General features: G+C 39.6%; 1 protein-coding gene across 1 annotated transcript in view; it reads right to left on the bottom strand.

Annotated features, from left to right (window-relative positions):
• Cntnap5 (contactin associated protein like 5) overlaps positions 1–22,500 on the bottom strand; it is an 858,611-nt gene that overhangs the window by 463,526 nt on the left and 372,585 nt on the right. Inside the window, exon 6 of the mRNA XM_029539128.1 lies at positions 12,452–12,636. Within this exon, the coding sequence (XP_029394988.1) occupies positions 12,452–12,636 (185 nt within the window). The remainder of the gene's footprint in view (positions 1–12,451; positions 12,637–22,500) is intronic.

The following is a 22,500-nucleotide window of genomic DNA, read 5'->3' as shown; positions in this document are numbered from 1 at the left end:
TACAAGGAGGAATGTAAGAGAAGTACATTTCTCTAGACTTAGTTGTATTTGTGAGCCAAGCAGCTTTAGTAATTACAGATGCCATTTGATTACTCATTTAAAGGATACATATTAGTCTATGTTAAAAGATCTATAATTGTTTTCCTCTTAAGGACTCACTTTACACAATATTTTCATATCTTTCTTAAAACTTTTAATACTAAATAAAACAGTAATTTACAGGGACAAAAAAAGAGAAAAGAGGAAAAATCAATCTCTTTATATTTATCTGAAGCACAGCAGCAGAGAAGATGCAGGCATAACAAAGCAAAGGAACAAAGCAGATTCATTCACCCACAGTGAAACCCAGTTCCAAACCCCAAAATATCAAAGAACTTATATGCACAGCATTGTTTTCACAACTGTTATCTATAAAGATAAAAGAAATAATACCAAATGCCCTATGGATTTGAGACACAGTTAAGAATCAGCCTAATGAAACTGTTAACATAACCATTATTAACAATGCAATTTGATTGTAAAGTACAAGAATTATAATTGGTTTTGAAAGATTTATTCAGTGATGAGAAAGTTGTGCACGCAAGGGCCAGGAGATGCTAGTGCGTAAAAGCACTAGATGTACAGCCTCCTCAACCCAAGCTTGAGTCCTAGAACCCTTGTTAAAACAAACAAACAAAAACAGCAGTGAAAAACTCATCCAAATGAGGTAGCCCAAACCTGTGGTCCCTGCCCTATGAACAGATGTTAGGCCAGGCCAAGTGACATCCAGAATCTCACAGCCAGCTACACTGGAGTTACACTGCAGCAACTAAATCAGAAGAGACCCTACCTACCATAAGTTGTAAAGCAAACAACTACTGAAAGTTATGCTCTGATCTCCACAGGCATGCCATGGTGTATCCACACAAGCACACACAGGCAGAGAGAGAGAGAGAGAGAGAGAGAGAGAGAGAGAGAGAGAGAGAGACAGAGAGACAGAGAGACAGAGAGACAGAGAGACAGAGAGACAGAGAGAGAGATCTACAAAGATTAGGAACAGAGTTACAATCTTTTAATTATAGATTTCTGGGATGATTATAGGGTATTAGTTTTCTTTACTGTGTATATTTTCTGTAAAGTAACAAAAAATGAATCATGGATATCGTAAAGAACAAAATATCTTTTGGGAATACTGCTCCTGCTTTGTGAGACAAGAGGATAATAACTCTCCTCTCACTTTCCTCACCCTTATTAACTAGGAATCAGATTTTCTCTATTGCTTGGAAATATCACATTTCCTAGGACTCTCTTCCCCCTTGTATCTCTAACTCTTTCCTCTTGCTCTTCTCTGGCCAATCGTTCTGTTTCTGTCTCCCCCCACATACACCTCACTTTCTTTCTTCCTTCTGTGCCTTTTTCCCTCTCTCCCCTCTTTCCTCTGTCTCCTCCATGTCCTCTCCCATCCACCACTCTCCACCTCCTCTCTCTTGCACTTACCACATTAGAGGAGGACACAATCTGCCAAACCTTAACACTGTCTCTGTCTTTCTTAGCATTAGTCAGACAGATCTTTTTCTGATAAGTTGTAAGATGTTTTAAATATTTCTTACTATGATGGGACTATATCCTGTTTATTACTTTTCCTTGTGCTTTGCATTCAAAACTTTATAACACTTTCATGTGTTTCTAAATTGAAAGTCTTTGTTTTTATTTAACCAGATCTTTGTGTATGCTTTCTAGGCAATCTCTTTGAATTTGAGAAGTGCAATCATGGGATGTACACAAAGCATTTAATTTTTCAATTTAATTTTCTATATTTTTACATGGTTTATTTTTCTGGTGATAATTTCCTAATACCTAGCTAAAGCATTTTAAAGAATTTTAAACAATAATAATATAGAAATCTAGAAATAAAGCATGGAAACAACAATATAAACTTTCTATTTTCCTATTATACAGTGATTGTGACTTCCTCATTAAGAAAATATTTCCACACTCATTCTACATATTGGTTATTTATTTTCTTTTATCAACATATATTAAATAACAGTGAAATGTAATTTATTCTTTGTTTTTTCAAAAATGAACATTATAGAATACAAAAAGGTGTTAAGTTTATTCTGACAGTAATTCTAGCACAGAGTCTTGAGTTCACAAAATCATGAGGGCTTCCTTGCTGATCCTCTCTGGGACCCCTAAAGAGGAAGAAAGCACTAGGCATACTTAATATTAACTGAACTGAAGGGAGAGTCAGTATTGGTCAAACATCTGGGCATTTCTGTGAGATGGTTTCAAAAATGGTATAGTAAAGGTAGGACCATTCAGCAGGAGGGGTCATGAACTGAATAAAAACAGAGAAAGTAGTACTTGAATCTCTCTCTGTCTCTTGACTGTGGATGCAAGATGACTGTCTCAGTTTCTGCTGACATACCCTTCCTGGCACGATGGACTGTGTCCTCAAACTGTGAGCCAAAACAATTCCCTTTCCTTATATTACTTTCTGCCCCACCAATATGTAAAGTAGATAAGAAAGAATTTATGCCATGGTTCTTGTATCCATTACACTTCAAGGCTTTTAAAATGGCTTGGGATTCAGAATGGCCTTAAGAAAGCAAGCAGGGGGCAAGCAGCTCCTTTTATAGTGAGTCAGGCCTACCTGGCTGTTGCCAAGTAACTGTGGGGCAGAGCTTAGACAGAATGTTAACAACAGATCTTCCCTTCAAATTTCTTTGATATGTGATTTTTTTTTTTTATTGCCATGCTGGCTCACACTATTAGAGGCAGTGTGTACCTGGGTTCTTGGGTCAGAGTCATTCATATTTGGGACCATAATAAATTATGTCTTACTCCTTTGCGGTGACTCTGTCCCTTGAATAATTCCCTTAAATGTACAACTTCCCTTAGATAAATTCCCTTAACCTTTTTCCCACTGCCTTTCACCAGAAACATGCTACAGGGCAGTTTACAGCCTGGCAGAGTGAGCCAGGAGTTTTAGAGAGGCAGTGGATAGCTTTTCTCCTCAGTGTTGTCTTTGTTTCTATTTTATATGATACCCTCTATAGTAAATCTAGAGTAAGTTAGGAAGCATAATGACAGACTAACAATGACCTTTAAATTTTTATCTTAATTTTTACTTTCACAGGTACCAGTTATCCTATGCTGTTTTCTATACACTTTAATGAGTTTATCTTAAATTATTATAAATTACCTTTGCTTCAAAAGCATATCATATATATGTATATGCACATATTTATGGATGTGTACATGGGTATGCACTTGTGTTAAGAGATAGGCATGTGCATGCATGTGGAGGCTGAGGTTCAACATTAAGTATCTTCCTCAACCAACTTCTACCTTACTTTTTGACATAGGGTTTCTCACTGAACCCAGTGCTTACTAATTTCCCCTACAGGGTAGCCTAGGAGATCCCAGGATCTTTTCATTTCCATCTCCCCAGTGGTGGAACACAAGCCACTATGCCCAGGTGACATTTTCCGTGGGGCTGGGGAATGAAATTCAAGCCATTAAGTTTGTGTAACATACACCTTATGAAATTAGGTATCTCTACAGCCCCCTCAATTCTGAGTATGTGATTCAATCATAGATCAAAACAACACTTATTGACTTGGATCAAAATATATGATAAGCTATTTCTTTCTCAATCTGCTTTGGCCTTGGGCTTTTAGACAATGTTGTTGTCTTGTCACTTGCTTGTCCTGACAAATTACAAATTTCCTTTCTTTGATCTTAGGCTCAAATGAAACCAGAGAGACTACATATTCTACTCACAGTTTGCCTTGGCCAATATCTTCAGGAATCTGAAGGGATTTCTGGTGTCACAGGCTGCAGCCAAAAGAGTGAAGGAAAACACCCTCTTTCATGTTAAATGTGTGAAGCTCTACAACTTGCTTTCTTTTGACCTTATTACCATGCTTTTCTCTCATAGCTACCTCTTTTCTCTGATCTTTGATGCTACTTCCAAGAGGTTCCTCACTTTTTTTTTCAATTTTTTATTAGATTTTTCTTCATTTACATTTCAAATGCTATCCGGAAAGTCCCCTATATACTCCCCCCGCCCCTGCTCCCCTACCCACCCACTCCCACTTCTTGGCCCTGGCATTCCCCTGTACTGGGGCATATAAAGTTTGCAAGACCAAGGGGCCTCTCTTCCCAATGATGGCCTACTAGACCATCTTCTGCTACATATGCAGCTAGAGACACAGCTCAGAGGGGTACTGGTTAGTTCATATTGTTGTTCCATCTATAAGGTTGCAGACCCCTTCAGCTCCTTGGGTACTTTCTCTAGCTTCTCCATTGGGGGTCCTGTGTTCCATCCAATAGATGACTGTGAGCATGCACTTCTGTATTTGCCAGGCACTGTCATAGCATAGAGACAGTTATATCAGGGTCCTTTCAGCAAAATCTTGCTCTTTTACTAAATTTACTCTAGCTCAATTTAAATGCTGATTCCGAAGTTTCCAACATTAACATTTCTCAAAACACGTTAATATTTTGTTTTGCCTTTGCTCTGGTAGTCAACTTGGTGATGGACATTCTCCAACAATGGATGTGAGCTCTTGACTTCTTTTTTATTCTCCTCTGAAATGTAACCAAACTGGATGTCTCTTAGCACCATGGAAATTCCATGGCCAACAGTCAAAGTTTATGAATTTGTAGCACTATACAACAAGACCAGTGCTCTTAATTTTCTGATAAATTCTCTTTATTTTTAGCTATTGATTTGAGAGCTGGTGAGATAGCTAAGGATATAAAAACACTGATCAAAAAGCTTAACAGTATAAATTGATCCTTAGAATTCAAATGCTGGAAGAAAAGGATGGACTGCTGCAAGCTGACCTCTGACTTCCATAGATGAGCCGTAATATGCACATACCCGCAGACTTGCACACACAATAATGAATAAAAGCCTAATAAAATATTCCACATCAATTTGGTTCTACATGTTTGAGTATGCACACGCACATGCATGGATACTTGTCAAAGATCAGTCCAGAGTACAATATCTCTCCTCTGGATTTGAGGCCGGCTGGCAAGTGAGACAAATCCATCTGTAATTTTCTCACCATGACGGAGGAGCAAATTCCTGCCAGCACACTAGGCTTACATCAATGTGTTCCTTATTTTATTTGTTTATTTTGTCAACTTCACATAATGTCATCGCGGAAGAAGGACCCTAAATTGAGAAAATTCCTCCATCAAATGGCCTATATGAAGTCCTTGGGAACATTTTCGTAATTAATGACTGGTTTGTAATGGGACAGGCCACTGTGAGCAATGCCAGCCACAGGTAAGTGGTCCTGGGCTAATGGGGAAGGCAGGCTGATCAAGCCATGGGAAACAAGCCAGGAAGCAGTGCTCTTCCGGAGACTGTGCTAGAGTTCCTCACTGTGCTTTCTTCAGTGATTGACATCTGCCTGGAAGAATGAGAGGAAGTAAATAAAGCCCTTCCTCCTCAATGGGCTTTGGCCATGGTATTTATCACAGCAGAGAATGCAAACTTGAACAGTGTGCTGAGGATGGGGTGCAGATTCTCATTTTAAAAAGCAAATGCTTTTCTAACTGAGCCATCTAGGTCACATGAAACTTCATTAAGGAAAGCCCAAGCTATATGCCTGGAATTCAGTCATGCTTGATGACTTTCTGTCATTAGAAATGAAGCCAGTAATCTCAATTTTCTGAGGATATATATATATATATATATATATATATATATATAATTGATTTGAGTTGATTTCAAATGCATGCAACCTCCACTCCGTGGCCATGGACTCTAACACCTACACTGTAAACCCCAAATAACCAAAAGAAAACAAAAACAAAAACAAAACTCAAAAAAGTTGCCCAGGTGGTGTGGTGGTGGTGTTGTATCACAGCAATAGCAAGTAACCAATACATACAGTGTCTCTCCTTTATCCTGGAACTTGCCAATTCAGCAAGATTGGTTGACAAGTGAGCCCAAGGAATTCACCTACTCTGCTACCACAACACAAAGATTCTAAATATGTACCACAGCATCTGAAGAGATACAGGAAGCCTGCCTCTGCACTTCCCTGATGCTGTGTTGGGCTAGAGAAGTTAGTACTCCTTCCCCAACCCTCTTCATAGACATGTCCGGCCTTTAGAGAGGGCAGACTTAAGAAGACCCAGCCTGGCACTGGAATATTGCAATTCCCCTTTCCTGTTTCATGGTAGGATTCCCTTCTGCCTTACAACCTCTACCCCAGAAGTAGATGCCAACCTGGGGAACAGACAAAAAGCAGCATACCCTAGTCTCTGTGTCACAGAAACTCACACTCCCTTTGACTGCGTACCAACACTTCTCCAGTGCAGATGGCTCCCGCCATTGAAGGAAGCAGGCACCAATATCCTTGAAACGATAAAAAGCCCACTCTTAGACTATGGGAGAGGACAATTAAGTGTTACCAGACAGATGTGACCAGTTTGTAAAAATACAGCAGTTTCTGGTAGTGCAATAAGTTACTTTTGCCTGGTCAGGAAGGTCCCTTTAAAGATACGTGGTTCCACCCTGCTGTCTGAACAAATGTTGTCAGGTTTGAAGGATGGCACTCCCTTATTACCTCCCCAGTCAAGTAACACCAATGTTCGAGGATCTCAACTTCTGTATATGCGTGTGTGTGTGTGTGTGTGTGTGTGTGTGCGCGCGCGCGCGCGCGCGCGCGCGCATGTGTAAGGTCCAAAGCAGCCCTGGACATGAGCATCGCATTCCTATCCTGCACAGTGGTAAAGGCTTAGGATCCGAGTCAGTCTCATATAATAGAGACCCTCTTTGTTCTTGCATGGGACGTAATTCCTGGCGTTGTTCTGGGGTTCCCGAGAACTGGGCATAACTCATTAACACTTTTGACATCAAATTCTCATACTTGAATGATTTATTGACTGAATCATCTCCTTAGCTCAGTCCTCTCTTTAAGAAAACTCAAAATTCCATAGACCCTATACGCTATCAGTGCATCAGCCTGACCTGACAGTTTGCCACATTTCTCTAGGCACAATGATCAGAACCATGCTCTTTAAGAGCCTGCTACAGACCTTGCAGAGAAAAAACAGAAGGCAAAGCGGAGAGTAACAGATGCTGCCAGTGGGATCTTAGTAGTACAATTTGACCACTTCAGCTTTCCCACAGGTCACCACACGGTTTCCCGCGTGTGACCAGGTCTTACACTTGAGGGTGGAGTATGAGGAATGCCTGTGGCTCCTCCTGCTAAGTGAGTAAATGGTTATCTTTCACAGACTGAGGCCACAGTGGGCAAACCAGCCACAAACTGGTCTAACATGAATGTTTGGGAGTTGTCCCAATATATCAGTTACTATGTTCTTTCGCCAATTGGTCAAATTGCCACATTTCTCCAGGCACAATGATCAGAACCATGCTCTTTAAGAGCCTGCTACAGACCTTGCAGAGAAAAACCAGAAAAGAACTGGATGAAAAGTCTTTGTTTCAGTGTTTTCCATCTGCCTAGAAGACAGGGGTCCCTGCTGTGGACACAACATTTGTCTGTGAATCCAGGGACCACATCCTGCTTGCTAGGAACAATGCTCATAGGCCATGTGAAAAGATCACAAATGTGTCACTACGGTTTTCCACCCTGTGTTCCACTCCCATCACATGTGAGTCTTTTGATTAGTAAATGTGATGTCACTGTCAAAATCACTTCCTGCCTGTTCTTCTGATGATAAGAGGGAGCTGTATACAGAATGGACAGACCTGGACATGTACAATGTGACTTTGGAGGTAATTTGATCATACTAGTAGAGTTGAATACATTTCATTGAATTTGCTTGATTTGTAACTCTTTAAATATTTAGATTAGGACATGTGGCTCTCCATTTGTACTCTTGCCCCAGGCTCTGTGTACGTCTGAGACAGACTGGCTAATTTTCTATTATTTTACTGATGACTGCAGTCATTCACCCAGTATTCAAAATGTCTGATTACCTACCTCCATTAGAAGTGGAAGGCTAATTAAGTATGCTATCAACATTCTAGCAGAAAATTGAATAAAACAAGAAACTATATTGTAAGTTGCTTCTGTGAATGCTGATAAAAATCAATAAATTCAGGCTTGGTGCCTCAGTGCTGTGCTGTGAATTCAACTGCTTTGTAGGGAGAGCTGGAAGATCACAAGCAACTCTGCCATAGAGAGCCCTCCAAATCAACCTTATGTGGGGCAGAAGCTGAGTGGTTGGACACTTGCTTAACGTGCATGAGTCCCTCAATTCAACATCCAACACTGAAAGAACAATAAAGGGTAGGAGGGATGGGATTTCTTGGTGTAATGCTAACATTAAAAGACTTTCTGTCATGCTTCATGTCATTTTTTAATTTTTAATACATGTGTCTGTTTTGTATGTAGCAGATGTACAGCTCAGTCTTCATGTGGTTCCTGAACAACTGAAGCAGGGGTTATCCTAAAAGCTGTTGCCTGTATGTGGGATATGTTCTTCTAGCTATGCTGCCTGTCTGGTCTTAGTAGCCTCACAGAGACTTGATGTGCTGGGATAGGATATACTCAGAGGGGTTCCCACCAGCTCAGAGGAGAATGGGAGGAACTGGTAGGGGAACTATTGTCAGAAGAGTAATGGAGAAGGACTCAGTGAGCAGGATGTAAAGTGAATAAAAACAAACAAACAAAAAACAAAGATGTTTCTTTTGCATGGCATATTCATGTGTGAATGTGAATACTCACACATGTGTGTGCCCAATCATATGGTGGCCAGAGCTCCACACTGGATGCTCTCCTCCTAGATTATTTATTTATTTTAACTTATTTATTTAATATTTAGAGAGTTAGGGTTGAGGAAATATATTTCTACCACAGAGCACATGTGGAAGCTGGGGAACAATTGAGAGAGCTGGCTCTTGGTATACACCATGTAGGAATCAGGGACTAAATTCAGATCATCAGACTTGGTATTTACCTGCTGCCCCTGGTGAGATACCAACCATTTGGTACCTTTTTTATTTTATTTTAATTTTTTTAGTTTCTAGTGATAGAGTTACTGAACCTGGAGTTTATCTATTAGCTAGGATGGTTTTCCAGTAAGCCCCAGGGATCGTCTCTTCCGTGCCTTTCCAGTCCTGGGATTATATTAATACATACAAGCCCTTGAGGTAACATTTTATACCATTTCATAGTTATAATATTCAAGGAAATACAAAACCAACAGAATCAAAATTATCAGGAGCCATAATGGGACAAGCTAATAACTAGTATGTGATCATCCTGAAATGGCCTGCTTTAGATTATTATACAATCTATGACAGGTGTACCTTTATTAAGCAAGGCTGTAAGGGATTCATCTTAGGAAAGATTCCTGCTATTAATATGCTTTTCCTATTATTATCAAACATATCTAACAATCACTAAGTAATAACACACCCCTTTGGGGCAGATCTCTGCAGATCCAAGATGTACTGTCTTGTAGTGATGCTATAGAGACACATAGATGACTTAAGCCTTAATGATGATGCTATAAGAATTCCTTAAATTTTATCTGTAATTATTAAGCTCTTTTGTAGTGGGACTGCTATTAGGTCCTTTTCTGATAGTCAAAACTGCATTGAGAACTCTGCCAGTCTCCCAAGTATCACCAAGTATCTTAGGAACCAGACTTTCTCTTACTCAGAGCACATTCCAAGAGGTTGTAAAACAGTTAACCAAAGGACATAAGGAGGGAACTAACAACTTATCATAGGTGCTAGGAAAGAAGGTAAAATATTGACTTGGTTTATCTATACAAAACTTCACTACAGAACTTAGTTATGGTTTTAAACCTTCAGTGAACCAGTGGAGCTGAGACAGGTGATGTTAGCCAGATAATTACTCCTAATGGATATGCATGTAAACATTCTCTGTTGCATACTTCTATCTCAATTTATGATTTGATTTTTTTTGTTTGAACTTGTGATGAACTTTGAAACATGAGATCATGTATTCTGAAAGATGCATAAGTACTGAAGACAAAGAAGAGAGGAAAGAATTTTTTTGCCTTTCCCCATTTAGAATAGAAATCTTTTCCCTCTCCACCCCCACCCCCCCCATCCCGCTTAGGATCTTTTCACTTTTCCCCTTAGATAGCTTTCATAGGAAACGTTTTACAACTTAGTAATAAACTCTACAACCACTTCTCTAAGTGTCCCATTTTCTTCTTGGGACTTCTGACTAGCAGGCTGAAAGTTAGAGCCCAGCAATTCCTGCTGAGATAGAACAAAGGCCACATTGTTTAATCTTCTCCTGTTAGGCCACAGGTGTTAATCACCTAAGCCAGTAGTCTTTTACCTTCAGAAAGAGCAAAAGGCTTTTAGGTCATTTTAGAAGTTATCATTAGCATTTCAGTACAGTTAGAAAGCTAGAAAGTCCTGAGATGGGGGGGGGGGAGCGATTTCTGGTTGGTTGATATTGTTGTTCTTCCTATGAGGTTGCAAACCCCTTCAGCTCCTACAGTCCTTGCCCTAACTTCTCCATTGGAGCCCCCACACTCAGTCCAATGTTTGGCTGTGTACATCTTCATTTGTATTGGTCATGCTCTGGCATAGCCTCCCTCAGGGTAGAGCTATACCAGGTTCCTGTCAGTAAGAGCTTCTTGGCATCAGCAGTAGTGCCTTGATTTTGTGGTTGCAGATAGGATGGATCTCTAGGTGGGGCAGTCTCTGGATGGCCTTTCCTTCAGTCTCTGCTCTACTCTCTTGCTACATTTCCTTTTGACAGGAAAAATTCTGGATTCATATTTTTGAGGTGGGTGGATGACCCCATCCTTCAACCGGGGGCAATATCTATCCACTGGATATTGTCTCTACAAGTTCTTTCTCCCCTCTGTTGGGTGTTGTCTTCACATTCATTAAAGATGCTGCTGTGCTTTGAAGTGAACCTACTTTACTGTGATCTCTTTTGTTTCTTCACTCAATTAAACAAGTTGTCACAGGAAATTTATAGGTATTTGAAGATTTTCCATAGTCAGCAACTCAAAAATACCTACCTGGTATTTTGCACTTTGAGTTAAAATATGTCAATGGGTCTTTTGAAGTTACTGAATGACATATATTATCTACAATACTGAACAGAAGTTGGCATCAAAGGGAAAGACCTTTCTAAAGGCTTATGATGAAGACTGAAAGAAGAAAACCTGGCTGTTACTAATTTTCCATTATTTTTTCTTCTTAATTTTATTCCCCTATTGTACCAGGGTTTTAAATTTTGTTCAAATGTTTCCTAGTCATTGTCTAGCAATCACTTATAGGTTAGTTTCTTTTGCTCATAAAACACCCTGATAAAGCAACTTAATGAAGGAAGGACTTCCTTCTGCTCACAATTCAGGGATACAATTCATCATGGAAGAGAATTCTCTGTAATATGAGCATGAGGTAGCTCCATAGTCACATGAAACCCACAACCAAGAAACAGAAACAGAGTAATGAGTGCTTGTATGCAGCTCACATTCCCCTTTTAATACAGTCGTGTATCTCATCCCAGAGATTAGTGACATTCACAGAGATGTGTTCCCAGCTCAATTAACCTAAGAATCCCTATGCTCTGGCTGGTTTTATATCAAGTTAACATAAACTATGGTCACTGGGGCAGAGTGATCCTTAATTGAAATTTTTCCTACAAAATTGGCTTGTGGAGAAGTTTGTATTGCATTCCCTTGATTGATGGTTGATGTGGAAAATCCCATCTCACAATAAGTGATGTCACTCATGAGGTGGTGGCCCTGGACCTGACATATATAAGAAAGCTGTCTGAGTAAGGCACAAGGAACAAGTCGGTAAACACAGTCTCTTTATGCACTATTAGGACATGTGGCCTTTTGGAGTAAGTGTGTCATTGTGGGTATGTGCATTAAGACCTTCCTCCTAGCTACCTAAAAGGCAGTCTTCACCTAGTGACCTTCAGAAAAAGACGTAGAACTCTCAGCTTCTCCTCCACTATGCTTCCCTGGATACAGCTATGCTCCTGTCTTGATGACAATGGACTGAACCTTTGAACCTGTAAGCGAGCCCCAATTAAATGTTGCCATTATAAGATTTGTGTTGGTCATGGTGTCCGTTCGTAGCAGTAAAACCCTAACTAAGACAGCTTCTGATCAGGCTAACTACTTGTTGCCAGTTTTTTTTTTTTGTTGTTGTTTTGTTTTGTTTTTGTTTTTTTTGTTTTTTTTTGTTTTTTTAATCAGAGCAACAAAAATGATACTAGGACACACACACACACACACACACACATACCCACAAAGAGTAAAAAGTATTGATTTTTAGCTTATACCTTGATACCTTCCTTATCAGGAAAACAAAGCTTGACCAAGGCATTTCCAGAGGGCAGTGCAGATCTTCCTGGGAGACTCCTCCCTTGTAGCCTAGCCCACATGGAGGGGCTTAAACACTCTATTTACTGACTTCCCTCCCATTCCTGGGAACCTGTGGGGAGGATTGACTTACCTCATAGTCAATGTCCAGAGAATCTGTGTCACCCTTGGTCCGGAAGTGCTGCGTGTTCATGTCCACAGTGAAGTTTGCCTGCTTGCCCACACGCTCCAGGAGAACTGAATGCCAGTGCTGGTCATCCAGAAGGCTACCCAGGATGACCAAGGGCACAGTGCTGCTGAGCCGAGCTTTGCTGTCATCTGTGGAAGGAGGAAGAAAGAGTGGAGTCTCAGCTACAGCAGCTTTGAATCTTACACATCAACAGCACTGATTGCCGGTTACCTGAGGTTTCCTAAAACAACTGGACACTTACCAGTAGTCATGTACAGGCTTTCCTTCTGATTCCAGACCCCAGTTCTGGACCCTACTTCCTGACAGAAAATATAATCTGTCACAGGTTTCTAGGAGACCAGCAATTGCATGGTGACAGGAATGTTTCTAGTATTGGTCACAGAAATAAGACTGAAAGAAAAGTTTCCATGTTTAAAAAAACAAAAACAAAAACAAAAACAAAACAAATACACACACACATGCACACAATTTTTGAGGATTGTGGAGGAAGAAAGCAGACCTTGACCCAACAACTTCGGAGCAAGCCAGTGATCATAAAGAATGTATCTATGCACATAGGAGCAGAAACAAAACAAAACAAACAAAAACAACAACAAAAAACTCTTAACCATTCCAGCTACAACTGCTAAGTGCCTACTGTATGACCTGAGTCTTTCTACCAAAAAGGTAATGGCTGCCACTACCACACAGATTTTTGTCTCAACATTAAAAAGAAACTGTGATTACTGATAATATATATTTTAAAATCTTCATAAATTGTGTGTATGTGTGCTTAGTGTGAGAGGAGAGGTGTAAATGTGCATAGACACCTCATGTGTGTGCCAATATGTAACTCTAGCTATCAGGCTTGGCAGCAAACACCTTTATACACTGAAACATCATTTGGGACTCTGATACATTAAATTTAGTTTAAGAAACTTGCTTCTGCCCCCACCCCACTCAATATGATACCTAAGTGTATCTCTTCTCTTTCTTGCACTGTGTCATCCTTAACCCCACCTGTAATCACCTGGGCACAGGTGACACTGTACGATCCTCAGGGGTCAGGTATAGCTAATCTCCGTGTAGGCTGTCCACTCCAACCTTCAGTATGTCTCACTGAGAAAGGATGCCTGCCTTCCAGCAGGAGTTGAAATTGGTACTTCACACTTAGCATACTTGAAAAATAAGGCTCGAGAATTAATGCCTGCTTTTATTTTGTTGATTTATTATTTGTTTATTCCACAAATATTGAATTTTCAGCACTGTCAGATTATGTTAACGCCTTCCTACATATCCCCTAAATATCTTCTTCCTTCCCTTCTTCTGCAGTACATTGTAATCTAGCTGTACTCATCAGGATCATATAGAGAGAAGATATGGAGGGGAGGTGGAGCTCTCTCTTCTGGAGGTTTAATGGTGGTATCTTTCAGTTATAGTAGTTAGGAAAGATGACCACATAAATACAGACAAGAGGCTAAGAACACAGGAAGAGGTATTGTCCACCCAACATGGAGGAACTGGTACCCAAGGGGAAGGGTGGCAGGGACAGTGTCCTCAGCAGAGGAGAGCTGACTGACAAGGCTAACAACATCCTCCAGGACTCTGTATGAGATTGCTCTAGTTGATTAACACAGAGGAAGGTTAGGTTAGCAGCAACATAAGGTTTGACATTTACTGCTAGTTCAGCTTTAAGGGTTATGCCAACCTTCAACACACATTTCTTATGTGAGTGTGTGTGAGTGTGTGTGTGTGTGTGTGTGTGTGTGTGTGTGTGTGTGTGTGTGCTACAATGCACCTTTGGAGGTGAGAGACAGCCTTGAGCATCAGTCTTCCCCTTCCATTTTGCTTCACACCGAGTACTTTGGCTGCCCCTTAATACCCTCGAATAAGCAGCCTGTGAGCCTCTGGAGATTTTCTCTTCTCTCTGTCTTTCAACCTGCAGTAAAAACTTATAAAAAGTTGTCGATAGTCTGGATTTAGTCAAGTGCTGGGGATCTAAATTTAGATTCTCACACATAAGTGGCAAACACTTGACCCATTGAGCCACCTCCCTAAGCCACTTACTATATATTTCTTCTGGAGTGGGAAGAGTTGAACAATCTCTTCATTTTTTATTTCAATTTTGTAAGCTATATTCTCTGACTTTTGACCACTTGTTTTGACAAGTTTGATTTAGCCAAACTTCGGCAGTATAAACTTTGAGAGTATCTTTCTGTCCTATAATTTTTTGCATGTTGCTTTTTCTTTTTTATTTTATTCAATAGTGAAGATTTTTTTCTGTTGAAATGTCATTATGTGAGGGCTGGGGAGATGGCTCTGAAGTCTAAGCGCTTGCTGTGCAAGCTCCAGGAACAGATTTCAGATCTCTAGAAATCCTAGTAAGTGCCTTTTGGTTATGGTGACCCACTGTAATCTCAGCCCTGGCCAGTGCAGACTGCCTCACAAAACTCCCCATTTCCCTGAACTCTGGGTTTGCCTGAGAGACCCACTCTTGATAAGCAAGGAGGAAGTACTAGGGGTGATGATTTCCGATATCAATGGTGGAACTTCCTTTGCAGGAGCATACAGATGCACATCCATCCTCAAGTATGTATGACTACATACAAACAAAGGAAAGATTCTGCACTTAAACATGTCTAACATGTGTACATATGAAAAACAGGAAAACTAAAAGGAATCACTATAATTTCTGTTTCTGTAACAGTCCATTCCTGCTTTGAGATCAGAGGACATACCCCAGCCTGTTTTACTATTAATTCATTTTGTATTTAGAAACCCAGATCTTTCTTGCTTTATTCAGGGAGATAGGCAATTTGTGCTGTCTGTTCCCTGTTAGTGCACTATCTCATATGGGCATCTTAGGAAAACAGGCTCCCCGAATTATAGACAAAGCTAGCTACAAGGCTAAGTCCAAGTGAGGACAGGGATCTTTATGTCCTGGCCATAGTTACCTGCTTCCTGGAAATGTGTTCTATAACAATAAATTAGTAAGGTGCTGAAAAAGGGGCTAATGATTTTAAAAATGGACATAATGTTCAGTTGTTTGGATAGAGATTAAACATACATATAAAATCAACAAAAATATATGATAGATGTTAAAGTGGCATTTATGAAGTTCTCATAATATTTTAAAATATTTATGAGAGAAAGCTTTATTTTAGATGAAATTAAAAGTGACAGCTAATAAATAAAATATCTAACAACTTGTACTTCTTAATTTATGGTTTATACAAGTAGAACAAAAATAGGCAAATGCATTCAAACACAGCTCTGCAAAAACAGCAATAAATACTATAAACCCCTAAAGCACAAAAATCTACCATAAAATCCAAATAAATGTTCCTTTTCTTCTACAATTTAGAGTTAGAATACCTATTTTAATAGCCAGAAAGAGCATTACTAAATTATGCTTACTCTATGTGAAATACTGCATGCCATCTACATTACAAGGAGTTTCGTGTGTTTCAGTGTTGGCTTCTAGGTTGAATTCAATGTCTTGAACATGATGGGTGAGCTCTTAATATGATCTAACACTGAGTTAGGCCAATACTCACAGATTCCATTTTATTACATGTATTCATTTACTTATGTGGGATGATGTGAGTGTGCATGTTCTCTTTTTCCACTTTCTGTGTCCCTGGCATTAAATTCATTTGTAAGCCTTGGCAGAAAGCACCTTTACCCACTATGCCATCACAGCAGTCCATATATTTATTTCCTAATTATCTCCAGAAGAGGAACATATAAATACATTCTATTCACTCCTTTTAGTTACTTTTCACTAAAATTTAGTCATCTTATATGAAAGCTAGTGGAATGTGGTTTGACTAAAAAATGTAGAAAACAAAACTCTGCTATTTGAGGATCAGTAGCTCACAATTACATTGATTAAGAAAGAAGAACAATCATCTAATGAAAACTCCCCTAGAAATCGAGACTATTGTTATGGAAACCATAGAAAAAATAATTCTCAGCACACTACCAAAGTTTTTATCTCAGGACACCTGTTTCTAGTTTTATCTCAGTTGCTTTTTGTGTTCAATTACCCTGTCTTAACAGAATTTCAATTTATTAAGACAAGATAAAACTCCTCATGAACATCTGAGAATAATACAAATGACATAGGGAAGAAGAAGCTGGTTTTGAGGACAAAAAACAAGGAAATTTATTTCTAATTAAATGGAACTTTTTAACCATTTAGTTTGAAGATGACAGGAGTACGTTCTAAGCATTATTGCAATAAATAAATATAGGAAAGGGGGGGTGTTGAACTTTTAAAAGATTTATTACTTTTAGCTTTTTAAAATTCATTTTATATGCAAGAATGTTTTGCTCAGCTCTGTTTACATACATCATGTGAGTGCCATTAGAGGTTAAAAGAGGACATTGAGTACCATGGAACTGGAATTATAAGCCAAGATTGTGTGCTGCCATGAGGTTCCTGGGAATTGAACTCAGTTCCTCTGTAAAGGCAAAGGTGCTTTTAACTGCTGAGACAAATCTACATCAGCATTAATTTATGTTTAATGAGTGTATGTGTGTGTGTGTGTGTATCTGTGATTATATGTGCATCTGAGTCCAGGAGCTGGAAGAAGCTACAACAGCTCCCTTAATCTTCTGAATGCAGAGTTATAGGCTGTTGTGAGCTTCTCCAAGTGGGTACAGAGCTCTTGATGTCCCCCCTCTGCACTCTTAACCACTAAGTCATCATTCCAGAACTAATGTTTACAATTTTATTTTCAGGTTTACTCTCACTCCTTCCCCTTATCCTGGGAAGGATAGCATGGACTGGCTGGGCAGAGAATTCCAGGATTCTACCTCCCCAGTCCTGGGTTTACAAGTTTTGCTATCAAACTGAGCCTTTCTTTGTGGATTCCAAAGGTGAACAGGCAGGCACTCAGACCTTTATTATGAGTAGCACTTTTCCAAAGAATCATGTTTCCATCCTTATCAATTTTCTTAAGTAGGTAATGGTAATACACCATACAAATATTGCTTTTGTCTTTTTAAAGATTTATTTTATTTTATTTTATTTTATTTTATTTTATTTTATTTTATTTTATTTTATGTGGATGTGTGTGAATCCATGAAGGCCAGATTCGGGCACTGGATCTCCTGGAGCTAGAATTGTAAGGAGCTGTGAGAGCTCTGACATGGATCCCTGGCCAACTCCAGTCCTCTCCAAGAAAAGGAAGTATTCTTGTCCACTGGGCTATATCTCTCTAAACCCTACCATACAGTGTTTCAATCATTCCTGATCGCAACTCAGAAAAAAAAAAAAGGTTGCTTGCATAGAAGCTGTGTAACTTACACAAAAACATGAAGAATTAGTTATCACTCAGCTCCACCTGACCCCAAACCTAATATTCTTCCAACTCTTCCTGCTGGAAAAAAAAAAAAGGATGATATTCCCCCATCTCTGTGTTCTTACTACCTGCGTACAACCCTGCCAGTTTGATGTTTGTGAGCAGTAATTCAGAATAGGATTTGAAGGGCTCAGCTGGATGAATTGTGGAACAGAGATCTGTAGTGAAAGAAAATGGTGAAATTCAAAGGCAGGTGTATTATATAGAATTTGCCAAGGCAAATCACAGTTCTATAGGTTTTCCAGGATCAGCAAGACAGGGCTCTGTAGCAGGTTTTTATTACATGCAGAACTCACAAGTGGTCTCCTAAGGACCCAAGTGAGAACACTAAAATCAAGGAAAGTGATTCCAGCTGGCTTGATCTCACCCCAGCACCAGCTGCCTTTTCAAAATAACAGACCAACTCACTAGGTATCCCTAAAGCAACTAAACACAAGTCTTTGCCTTTGGAAATCCAGCATGGGTTGCTCCATCCTTGTTTCTTACTGGTGTCCAGTTTCTCTGACTTTCCTACCATAAACTCATAGTGAGTTTATGAGATGTGGTTTAGGTGATGAGTGGGTGCTATATTTTAATTAACAGTATAGAGCTTGAAGAGAGGTAGGAATATCTTAGAAGCATGGACTCACAAGTACAACTTTTAGACCAGTACTGCTCGTCTTATTGCTCAATTGCTGGGAACTGAACAATTACTTTTTACTGCCAGCTTTGCAGGATCTTGAATCACCTAGGAGTCAAATGCTTGGTCATGTCTGTGAGATAGTTTCTAGACAGGGTTGAGATAGGAAGACCCAACTTCAGTGTGGGAAACAAGTATACATGGGCTGGTGACCAGGAGTGTGTAGGGAAGAGAAAGTGACCTGAGCATTTCAGCTCTCTCCCTGCTTCCTGACTGCAGATGGAATGTAACCGATGGCCATAAACACCCTTGACCATGTCTACCATGATGGACTGTAACCTTGACTTGGCAGGTGTAGTAAGTCCTTCCTTCCTTAAGATGCCTTGGTCAGGTATTTTGGCACAGCAACAGGTAATGAATTCTTAATTTGACATGTGCAGAATTTATGAAGAACATTTCATACCTGTACACATTGTCTAAAATATCAGTATTCTCTCTTCACAATCAGTTCTAAAAAAAAACTTAAGACCAACTTGAACAATCACCCTCATAGTTTAACACATGGATGTTGGAAGCTGAGAGTTGGTACTTTACTCTTTGATGAGGACTTATAGTTTCATAGGACTTATAGTGTCTGGACACTAGGTAAGATTCAAAGAATCTTCAGATCCATGTTCTGTAGGTGTGCAGTTCTGGGATCTTATATAAATAACAGTCATCCTGGAATGTGATTAGAAATAACATATATGGAGATTGGAGGTATGGTTCAATTGTTAGAGTACTTGCATAATATTCATGAGATACTGGCTTTTATGCCCAGTACTGTATACATTATGTATGTGGTGCCTGTAATCTCAGAGGTCCAGAGGTGGGGGTGAAGAGTTCAGCTCAGAAACTTTGGAAAATTCCACCAGACCCCTCCCCTCCTAGAAGAGAAAGGCCATAGAGAACATAGGCACCCCTCCCCTCTGGAAGGGAGGGGCTAATTACATTCCTCAGACCACAGGGAGTGGGGACAGACCATCAGCCACCAGTGGGTACTGGAGGCCCAGAGCACAAAGACCCATTCTGCGACCATTGGCCACGTAGAGACAAGGGAAGTCCTTGCCACCTCACTTCCTAAAGACCAATCAGTTTAAAAGTCACACTGTTCTGCCAATCACATTGTGCCTAATGACTGCTGCTCTGAAAACTGTACAAAAACTTGCCCAACGTAATGTGTGGTGTCGTTCTTGCTCTCTTCCATGTGCAGGGTGATCCCAGCATGCTGGAACAATAAAATTCCTCTTGCTTTTGCATTGATTCCCTGCTCTGCCTCTGCACTGTTCATTTGGGGGCGGCAGAGGTCTCCAGTAAATTAAGTCTTGCCAGAGTCTTACAGAGTCAGGAGGACTTGAAGTTCCAGGTTTTTCTCAGCTACATAGCAAGTTTAATGCCAGCCTGGAATGCATGAGCCTCTGTCTCCCAGTAAAACAAAACAAAAAGGAAAAACTCCCTAGGATTGTAATATGCCATAAATGAAATATACATATGTGTATATATTAAAGTCCCTGAATGTAGACTCTTGAAGAGTAGAAAATACCTTTTGGAAGACTTGATAATTATTCTAATCATACATATTAGGTGACTTAATAAAATGTCTAAAACCCAAAGGAGCTATAAAATATATGGTCACCGGAGTTGAAGAAAGTTGCTATTATGTTGATAAGTTGTCATAGAGTATATAGCTTTAGACTCTGAGCTCTCAACCTGGCCCCCAAAGGACACCAAGATCTGCTAATATTCTATGGCAAGATTTTCATTGTTCTGCATCGTTTTATGCTGGGATCACCCAACATTCAAGTTCAGTTCAAGAACACTGAACTGTTGTAAGTATGAATAACTTACATGATCTGTTGATGACTTGCAACAGTTCACCACTCTTCTGCCTTTTAATTCTTCAAGTGTCTGTGTGGTTCTTACCTTTGTAATTCTACAGAGGGCAGATTGTCATGGTTATTGAAAGGAATCCTGTGAATGTTGGCAGGGCAGACACTCTAAGCCCATGAATTGAAGAGTAAACTCTCATGCTCAGTTAATAATTAAAAAAAAAAAAAAAAAAAAAAAAAAGAAAAGAAAAGTAAAAGGTCTGTGTTATACACTTGGAAAGTAGGACAAGGCAAATTTCCCCACAGAACCAGTTCTACCCAAAATCTATAGCACACATAACTAGATAATACAAGCTGCCACTTGAAGAGTGGTTTGCTATGCCTCCAGTTTAGCCATCTTCCTTATTGTTATTCTATGTGCATATACATATATACATGTATGTTAATTTGTATATGTGTGTGTGTGTGTGTGTGTGTGTGTGTGTAGATGGCTAATTTCTAGTCTTGTTCTTTAATTATTCTCCACCTTGTTTTGGATTTTTTTTTTGTTAGAAATAAGGATTCCTACTGGCTTAGAGCTTACCAAATAGGCTAAGCTGGACAATGGAGGTTCTCATGTTTTCTTCCTGATGACTAAAATATAGCTTGCTCTGATGTCCCCTGTGTATCTTGGAGCTTATACCCTGTATTAAACTATACTTCTCCTTCTTGCCTATTATATAATAAATACTAAGTTCAATGTGCTTCCTCTCCTTTATATTAATACATATTAAAGGGGAAATAATAAGGGAGTGTCACACAAAGCAGCCCCTCTGGGACCTAGAAAGATCGTTCAGTGGATTGAAGGCATGTGCCATTGAGTCTGATGACTTGAGTTGCATTCTAGGGAACCATACCAAAAAAGTGAGACCCAACCCCTGCAAACTGTCCTCTGACCTTTAGGCCATGACATTTGTGCCCTAGCACACCACAACATTACAAATAAATCAATGAATGTCATTAATTTTAAAATCCAAAAGGCCAGTTATTTTTGTTTCAACATACATCTTTTCTGTTTGCTTTTTTCGAGAGGAGAACTCGTTTGGTTTTCCTCTGTGCTCTAAGGAACTCAGCACCTACGTCCTGGGGCCAGCCTTGCCTTTTCCTTTCTTCAAAGAGAAGATATGGTTCAATGAATGTAGACCTACTGGCAGTGAGGCAAAGCCAGGGAATAGTCCACCCAGACTTCCAAAGCATCCTACCTCAGAGAGGCAGGAAGATCCTCTTTACTAAGCCAGCTGTTAGTCAGCTCCCAGGGTCACCCTTCCTGGTGCAAGTCATCCTAACAAAGGAAAGGCCAGGGACTTAGTTTCCCATTAACACATGTGCATAGTACCTCTCAGTAAGAGCGATGGGGGAGGGTGTTTTGGCAAGGGGTAACCAGAAAAGGGGTTAACATTTGAAATATAAATAAAGAAAATATCAAATAAAAAAGGAAAAAAGAAAAAAAACAATTAAGTGTTTTTTCCTAACATTTAGGTGGTTTTGTTTGTGTGGTTGGTTGGGTTTTTGTTTTGTGTTGTTTTGTTAATGGATGCATGTTAAAATTTTTTAAGTTATTTTAGAGTTTGTTCTAAAAATTTTAAGTATATAGGTTAAAAGATACTAAAAAGTGATATTCTAGCTTCTTGTACATAGAAATATTGTCTTGTATCACAGAATGATATCTCTGCTAAAAAAATATGAAAATAAGTATCACCATGTAGGTGAGATATTTGAAATTAATTGCTGTTCTACTTCCATAAAGACAAAGGAAATAGATCATTTACATAGTGCTCCTGTGACTCCATTTGATGTGTGAGAAGATGCTCCCATGTATGTTATGGTGTCTTTGTATAAAAATCACTGAGTATGAACACTTGCAGTCCTGCATTTGAATTCCTAGCACTCATTTATTAATAATGGCAATTGTTAGCATTTTGTCTAAGCTCCACACCACAGTTACCTGGCAACAGCCAGGTATGCCTGACTCACTATAAAAGAAGCTGCTTGTCCCCCTCCTCTGCTCTTGCTCTTGCTCTTGCGCTTGCTCTTGCTCTTGCTCTTGCTCTTGCTCTTGCTCTTGCCTTCCTGCTCCTGCTCCATCCTCTCATCCCTTACCTCTCTTTCTACATGGTC

This window comes from Mus pahari, chromosome 5 (assembly GCF_900095145.1).
Source record: "Mus pahari chromosome 5, PAHARI_EIJ_v1.1, whole genome shotgun sequence".
Classification (NCBI taxonomy): domain Eukaryota; kingdom Metazoa; phylum Chordata; class Mammalia; order Rodentia; family Muridae; genus Mus; species Mus pahari.
Note: the sequence above shows the minus strand (reverse complement) of the source record. Positions and strands in the feature narration are given on the sequence as shown.